The 8,093-nt window shown below is 33.4% G+C and overlaps 1 protein-coding gene across 1 annotated transcript; it reads right to left on the bottom strand.

The window, feature by feature from the left end:
- Positions 1 to 436: 436 nt before the first annotated feature.
- LOC132754175 (carbohydrate sulfotransferase 8-like) lies at positions 437 to 5,715 on the bottom strand. Its single transcript, XM_060744772.1, has 3 exons — positions 5,335 to 5,715; positions 4,723 to 4,904; positions 437 to 2,524 (listed from the first exon to the last, which is right to left on the bottom strand). The coding sequence occupies exons 1-3, from the start codon at positions 5,411 to 5,413 to the stop codon at positions 1,388 to 1,390; spliced, it is 1,398 nt and encodes a 465-aa protein (XP_060600755.1). The 5' UTR covers positions 5,414 to 5,715; the 3' UTR covers positions 437 to 1,387.
- Positions 5,716 to 8,093: the final 2,378 nt, after the last annotated feature.

The following is an 8,093-nucleotide window of genomic DNA, read 5'->3' as shown; positions in this document are numbered from 1 at the left end:
GATATTAATTTTATGCGCTGGAGGAAATGAAATATTTAAAAATTGAGATATTAATTTTATGCGCTGGAGGAAATGAAATATTTAAAAATTGAGATATTAATTTTATGCGCTGGAGGAAATGAAATATTTAAAAATTGAGATATTAATTTTATGCGTTAGAAGAAATGATATATTCAACAATGAGATATTAACTTTATGCTCAAGAGGAAATGAAATATTCAACAATGAGATATTAATTTTATGCGCTGGAGGAAAAGAAATATTTAAAAATTGAGATATTAATTCTATGCGCTGGAGGAAATGAAATATTCAACAATGAGATATTAATTTTATGCGCTGGAGGAAATGAAATATTTAAAAATTGAGATATTAATTTTATGCGCTGGAGGAAATGAAATATTTAAAAATTGTGATATTAATTTTATGCGCTGGAGGAAACGAAGTATTTAAAAATTGAGATATTAATTTTATGCGTTAGAAGAAATGATATATTCAACAATGAGATATTAATTTTATGCTCAAGAGGAAATGAAATATTCAACAATGAGATATTAACTTTATGCCCTGGAGGAAGTGATATATTCAGTAATGAGATATTAACGTTATGCGCTAGAGGAAATGAAATTTTTAACAAAGAGATACAATCGAAAAACTCTAAAGGAAATGAAATATTCAATAAAGAGATAACAGACGTATGCGTTAGAGGAAATGAAATATATGTTTAACTAAAGAGGAAATGAAATGTATAACATATAGATACTAGCGTTAAGCTCTAGAGGAAATGAAATATTCAACAACGATATACTAGCGGAAATGAATGTTTATCACATAAAGGCACTAAGGGTATGCGTTAGGAGCGTTGGAAAAAACATAGCAATAACATTTTCTTTATAGTTTATGATATAAAATTGAGATAAAACAACAAATGAAACAAATGAAAGTATATATGTAAAATGAAACCAAATGTACACGCATTACATATCAATCTGATTAAAATCAGCTCCTAATTTATGCTACGCATTAGGATCTGACGACCACCTTCTCGTTACCTTTCAAACAGGCAATCATTGGGGAGCTTGCTCAATTTTTAAAACGACGCGGTTTTAAACCGCTGGAAAACCAATACTGAGTAGGTTCAGGACTTCGAGGACAAACATGGCGTTGTCCATATAGCAGGTCAACTGGCAAAACAATCTTGCCCTTAAAAAAATTGAGTCTATTATATCAAGTTTATAAGTTTCAAATTACTTCAAATATCCTAAACTAGCTTTCTCGGAGATGCAAAACATAATGAAGGCGAAACAAATACGATAGCAATCAGATCTGCATGCAGGAAATACGTAGTAGTCCGATGGATTACAACAAAACTACATGCACTGGATTATTTTCAACATTCTTTAAAGTATCTAAACGTTGACTGTCGAGTTTGATTAAGATATTTGGGATACTTGTCATAACCAAACATATCAAAGTCAATCTTAAATGTTCTTACAAGCCTCTCTCTCAATTTCAAAGATAGATTCTGATACGCCTGTTGAAGCGCCTCCATGCGGTTACCTTTTGTCTCACTCCTATCACTTTGACGATTCGCGTACGACACAATTCTTATTACGTCAGCTTTTGTGACGTTGTTGACGTCATCTTCATTTTCAAAAGGAAAATCAATATTTTTACTAAGAATACCTCTGCTTTGAAGCCTGTTCCAAACTTTGAATAAAGCACAAAAGAATGTCACATTGCACTCTAAAATTTTCTCTTTCTGAGAGAAGAGAAATTCAGTAGAATCTCTGATGGCGTCCCACGCGCCGTCTTTTTCAAAGTTGTCAAACGTCACTTTCTGTGATAGATTTAATTTGTCCAACAAAAACCGCGTGTCTTCTTTAAATGTCTCATATTTCCCGACGTAGTTATGCGATAATAAACAAGGAAGACAATGATTATAATTAGGAGAGAAATGTCCGTCGACACATGAATACGAGCTTATTTCCCTTAGCGTGTAGTTGATGAATTCATTAAATGAAATGTCTGAGGCACACGAGACTGGGTCGGATTCCCACTCGTTATTGCTGACCCTCAGTCTTTTGACGATTTGAGGTCCGAGTTTTGTCCAATAGTAATGGTTAGGCGAATACAGTTTATCCAGCCACGCTGAAAACAATCGTGTGTACGGATCTCGTACAAACATAATACTTGTAGAATTTTCAAACAATTCACGCCTTTCTTTCACAGTCGTGTTTTTCAGGGTTTCAAACCCACCATCAACGGTGTCTGCATCTTCAGATTTTATTGCTGTTGGATTTGAATCGTTACCCCACCCGCCGATGACGTGTAATATCCGTTTCCAAAGGGTACTTCCGGTTTTCTCGATTGCACAATAAAGAAGACTGCTACTATTCACATACTTAAGGTTAAGGCCTGCATTATTTGTTTCGCATCTTGGATACCGTAACTGTCTTTTATGTTTAACACAAGCTTTCTGCATCAATTCTTTACGGAATATGAATCTACTTTCAAGGTCCCCAGTCTATTTGAAAAAAAGAAAATAAACAACATGTCAACAACGCTGAAGTCACAGACACTTGGGGCGTGGACCTCAAAACGCCCTAAAAACAAAATAAAATGTATATTTCAAAGTCTTTAATAATATCATGTGTATTATAATAGACGTTTAGATATGAACTTTTTCAAAACAGCTTACATTAAGTTTTTTATGATATACAAAACATATATATTTTAAGTGCACATGATGTTGACAAATATACATTTTATTTGGATTTTAAGGCGTTTTGAGGTCATCACCAAAAGTGTCTGCGGCTGAAATCGGTTCTTTCTTATGGAATAATATGTCACTGCTAATGCTGTGATCTCACCGCCGATCAGATCAACTCGATCAAGCACGATCAAGCGATCGGGTACCGGTCTAGTTCGGTCTGCATGCGTGATCGGGGGTGGTCGGAGCGGTCTACCTTGGTCGGCATGGCTCGGGCTTCCTACCCGAATTTTTTTGACATGTCAAAAAAATTCGAGTAGCGATCGAGTAGATAAGCGGTCTAGAAGCCATCGTATAGTGATCGAGTAGAAGATCTAGTTGATCGAGAATAAATCGTGTAACGATCTAGTTTGGTCGGGTATACATCTCTTTCCCGATCTGTTCACGATCATCTCGACTTCTACTCGAGCATTATCCGATCTGGTCGGGTGGAAATCTGGCAACGATCGAGCAGAGGTCCAGTTAGTCTAGTTGAGATCGTGTATGACTCGCGTATAGGTCTGGGTGATCGAGAAGAAGTCGGGATGTTGGTCGGGTTGTCGTCGAGAAGAAGTAAAACATCGTGTATTGTCGTCTTGAGGAGGTCGTGTAGGAGTCGTGAATGTGCATTTAATCCAGCTTGGTCGGGCTTCATCGGGGAATTAATGTGATCTGGACGATTGAGTTGATCTGATAGGCGGTGAGAACATAGCATAACATCAACTACCGGTATTCATGTAGATACGCAAATACTTATTTGTCTACCAAAATAGATAATCATGATTTAAAAACATACATGTCCCGTGACAATGTTAAAATTCCGGTCAAAGCATTTTAAAAAGATGGTACTTTTACTGTTATGAACATATTTGCCAAGATATGCAAGAAAAAGAAGTGTTGAAAGAATAGATAAAGCACGACGAAATTTGCTTATTAAAAAAAATATAAAAAAAATACAGTGTACATCCATAAAGGGTGATAAATACCTTCTGTCCATTTTTTACTCCCACTCAGGCTCAAAGGCTTTATATTTACATTGATCCATTTACAACGCCGAAAACAGGGTTCAAAATTCTTATCTGTTACACTTCTATCTGCAATCTCTTACATAAGATTTACAATTTATCTTAATGAGCGTTTTAGGGATACAGATAAGAATTGTATACTGCACGGCTGACAATTTTCCTTCTGCGGGTCCATAATCATTTAGATTTCTCTTTATACCACTTCCTCTTTTTCTATTACTACTAACGCATATATCAGATTTCTTAAACCATATAATAACAGCATATATATTAGTCAGCTAAACATATTTAACACACATGATACCATATAACACTATAAAAACTCTATATTCAGCAAAAAATTCCATATAACGCCACAGCATATATATATATTTGTACAACACATATAACAACACATCAGATATAATTATCGCATACATTTCCATATTACATTATAATAAATATGTTCAACAAATACGTAACCGTATATAATATTGCAATACATTGATTGATCAGGCATATATAAACATAAAACATTAAAACAAATACGTTTAACACATACATTGTCACATTCCATTATTACAAATATATGTAACACAATATTTACCCTATAATATCACAAATATGTTCAACACAAATATATTATTAATTATGCTACCATATAACATTGCATCACATATATTCAACACATATATATTGAACACATATGTTACCATATAACATAGAAACACATATATTCAACACATATACTACTATATATTACCATATATAACTTAAAACTATATAATTCAAGACATTTTCACACATATGTTACCACATAATACGTTAACACATAATTCTCATATATGTTGCCCGATAGCATCATCATTTTACATATTTTACCATATAGAACGATATCTTACTACATACAACATATATATTCAACACATATATTACCACATATAACACCACAAAACATAATTATACTACCGAGTGTTCTGTATCAGCTCTTTCCGTTGACAAATTTGTTCCTGCAACCATTTCTTGTGTTACACCGTCTGTCTTAAATTGCATTGCTGGACTTATCATCTGTTTATTAGACTGTTCATCCGGGCGACTTGATTTGTCCTGTTTAACATAACTTGTGAATATGATAGTCCTCGTGCGGTTTTCTAAAAGCATTTCGAAACCGGTGTTATAGACGACATTTTTCATAAGAAAAACAAACGTTCATTTTTTATGTTTTAATATCATGTAAAATGGAACAATGGACATAACAAACATATAGAGGAGAATTAGAAACTCGTTTTTATTGTGTTTTGTTTGTTTGATAAAAATCAAATTTCAAATTATTTACCAAAACAAAAGGAAGTTAAGTCTGTGTAAATTAAACATAACATCATACATATACATCCTACAAAAAAGAGAACATAAGAATCCCTATAGAAAGCACAACACGTCAAAATTTAAAACGTTGGGGGCTCGGTTTGATTGAGCATGTTCATGGACGGTACTTTCAAGTGCAAACTTCCGTCCACGCCCCCTACAATTTTTTTCAAAGTGTCTTGAAAAAAGTAATCTCTAAAAAGGTTATATTCTTACCTGAAAATGAAATAAAAAATGCTATTGCGAAGCAAAGAAACGCCATACAAAGTAGCCAATACTGTTTATGACGTCTCATTCTTGAAGTTCACGTAAGAACAATGATCGATAACGCTCACGTTCTGTCCTTCTGCTATGGGGTCGCTAAAAGCCTATTTTTTGTATTCCATTTTCACCATTTTAACATACTAGTTATATTCTATAAGTTTCGAGCATTCTATGAATTTCACAACCACGTTACCGATTTTAAACCACTCGAGTTATCCTAAACATTTCCTTTCGCTTTGGTTGACAATTGTTTAATGATAAATGAAGAATCAAAGTAGATTAAGGAAACGATTTGAACAACCTTATCAGTCAATAAAGTGCACTATTTAATGCCTCTATATTGTTAAATACATCATAGAATAAATATGCTCGCTTGTATCCATGTAGTATTATCTTTACTATAAGTGAACATATTTATTTCTTTAAAGGAACTTCGCTGAGGTTCAAAAGCCTGAAAAACTAAAATTTGATTTTTTTTTGCATCATCTTAAGTACTCAATATAGGAAGAAAAGCAAACGATAATTTAAACTTGTACTCTGAAATAAGTTGATAGTCGTGTTTTTGTGTTATTCTTAACCTAATTACAGTAAAAGGCGTTGTAACGCATTGCAATATCGGAACATTTTCACAATCAGAATAATTATTATGGAATAACGAAGAAAGCGAATAAAGGAAATTATGCACACAAGTTAATGGTCTAGACCTACATCAAGTGGAATATAAATCTCGTAAACATAGCTCCAGTCCGTCATCTAAAATTACCCCAAGGGGAGTCCCTTTAAAGAAGAATGCCTTAAATATGAAGTAGTCCGAAATTCTATTGATTTAATTTAATTTCTATTTATCTTTAATGTTTCTGAAATTGAAACAATAGGTCAAAAACTAACTTTACTTTTTTACAATTTGAACTATGACCTGGTTGAAAATCCAACTCCAGCTTAAATTTCAAATATAAGACTCTAAGTTCGAGAAAAGCTCGATTGCAAGAGTAGCTAGATTCTTTCAATCTTCGATAACCTGGTTGGAACGAAAATAAAATTCGGTCTCAATTCATCATTTGAAGCTTTTAATCATTGAACTAAAAGCTGTAAGGAACTCAAGATTTCTTAATTCTAAATTTAAACTCCAAGTTCTACTTTATACGGTACTTTGATAAGAGTCTATAGATACAACTAACGGAACTTTGCTGGTAAATGTATGTGCCTAAAATTATAGTCCGCCCTGGGCCTTTAAACATCAGAAAACACTGAATAGTCCCAATGTACCTTAATATTGATGATAACTATATTTACAGAATAGTTCACTATTTCATACTTGAAATACTTATTAACATCAAAAGTGCCTCATAAATCCATAAACAATAGTATAATTTGGTAATTCTCATGGTAAGGTCAAATTTACGACTTCACCGTGACAGTTTAATAACAGCTTGTCTAAATTGCTTCTAATAATTGTTCTTAAAGAGGTAGTTTTGTTTAAATATCTGAGATAAACATGGTTGTTCAAAGTCACTGAATTATTATAAGCATTACCTGAAATACAGCATTACCATCTACAATGTACATGTATTGATTTAATCTGCTTTAACCCTGCCTCGTGTTATCCGAATGATTAAAATGTGCCGTACACATTCAACGAATTCCTACTTTAAAATTTTTTCTCAATCAATTACATTTAAGAAATGATTGATAGTATCTGGTGTAGTAAAGTAAACTCAACTTACAACGATATACCACTTTAAACGATGTACAGCTTATAACGATATATTACTTATAACGATGCTTTTGTCATGGTTCAGACTTAGTTTTCTCTTGGATATAACGATATCCGGATATAACGATATAACTTCCGAGGCCTCATAAATGTCGTTATAAGCGGAGTTCACTGTATTTGTTTAAACATATATATTGTAACTATAGAGGTGAAACAAGTCATGACAAAACCAACATAACGGGTTTGCGACCAGCATGGATCCAGACCAGCATGTGCATCCGCGCTTTTCGCTATCAGTTTCAGTACTCGAACAGCTGATCAGGCTGCGCGGACGCTGGTCGCAAAAATGTGTTGGTTTTATCATGACGCGGCTCAAATCAGTGTAAGTCCATGCTGGTCGCAAATGCACTATATTGGTTTTGTCGTGACGCGGCTCATTTGCTCTTGATCAAATTATCAGTGTTAATTTGGTAAAATATTGTTGCATCGTCAGTGGAAGTCGATCATAGATCAATACATTCACGACACAATCGTTAACAAAAGGCTGTCGTTCCACTTTATCACCGTGAGGTCAGCTCAAAGATTCAGTTTTCTTATAAAAGGCATTTTCGGTATTCCTCGAACCTAAACAAATAAAAAATAAAATATCAAAAAAAGGGGGGGGGGGTTCCTATATTATCGAAATCCTTATTTCAAATCTAAATAAATGAACTTTGAATTCAAATATCTCTCCGTCTTATAATGTATTTATTTAAAGTAAGCCGCACTATTTTCAAATGTTTCATTTTAAACCAGAGTTTAATTTCATTTCCTAGCAACACTCATAACATAATTCAAAATTTTAAAAGACATTTAAAGAAGCATGCCTCTAGATGAGTCAGACTATTTTAATCAAAATCAAACTTGAGAAAAATAATTCACTAAGATTTTAGGCAAAGTAAAATGATTCACGATTCATGTAATAAATTACGTGTAATGTGCTGGTTTCATTATTCAT

This window comes from Ruditapes philippinarum, unplaced genomic scaffold (assembly GCF_026571515.1).
Source record: "Ruditapes philippinarum isolate M1 unplaced genomic scaffold, ASM2657151v2 ctg2278_1_1_1_1, whole genome shotgun sequence".
In the NCBI taxonomy this organism is placed as follows: Eukaryota; Metazoa; Mollusca; class Bivalvia; order Venerida; family Veneridae; genus Ruditapes; species Ruditapes philippinarum.
The sequence above is the reverse complement of the archived record's forward strand: the minus strand, read 5'-3'. Positions and strand labels throughout refer to the sequence as shown.

Excerpts from the sequence above, each read along its gene's own strand:
- LOC132754175 (XM_060744772.1), bottom strand. The coding sequence starts at position 5,413 with ATGAGACGTCATAAACAGTATTGGCTACTTTGTATGGCGTTTCTTTGC. Across the intron at positions 4,905-5,334 it reads ATTTTTTATTTCATTTTCAG|AAAACCGCACGAGGACTATC; the intron begins GTAAGAATATAA and ends AAATGCTTTTAG. Across the intron at positions 2,525-4,722 it reads GAGCTGATACAGAACACTCG|ACTGGGGACCTTGAAAGTAG; the intron begins GTAGTATAATTA and ends TTTTTCAAATAG.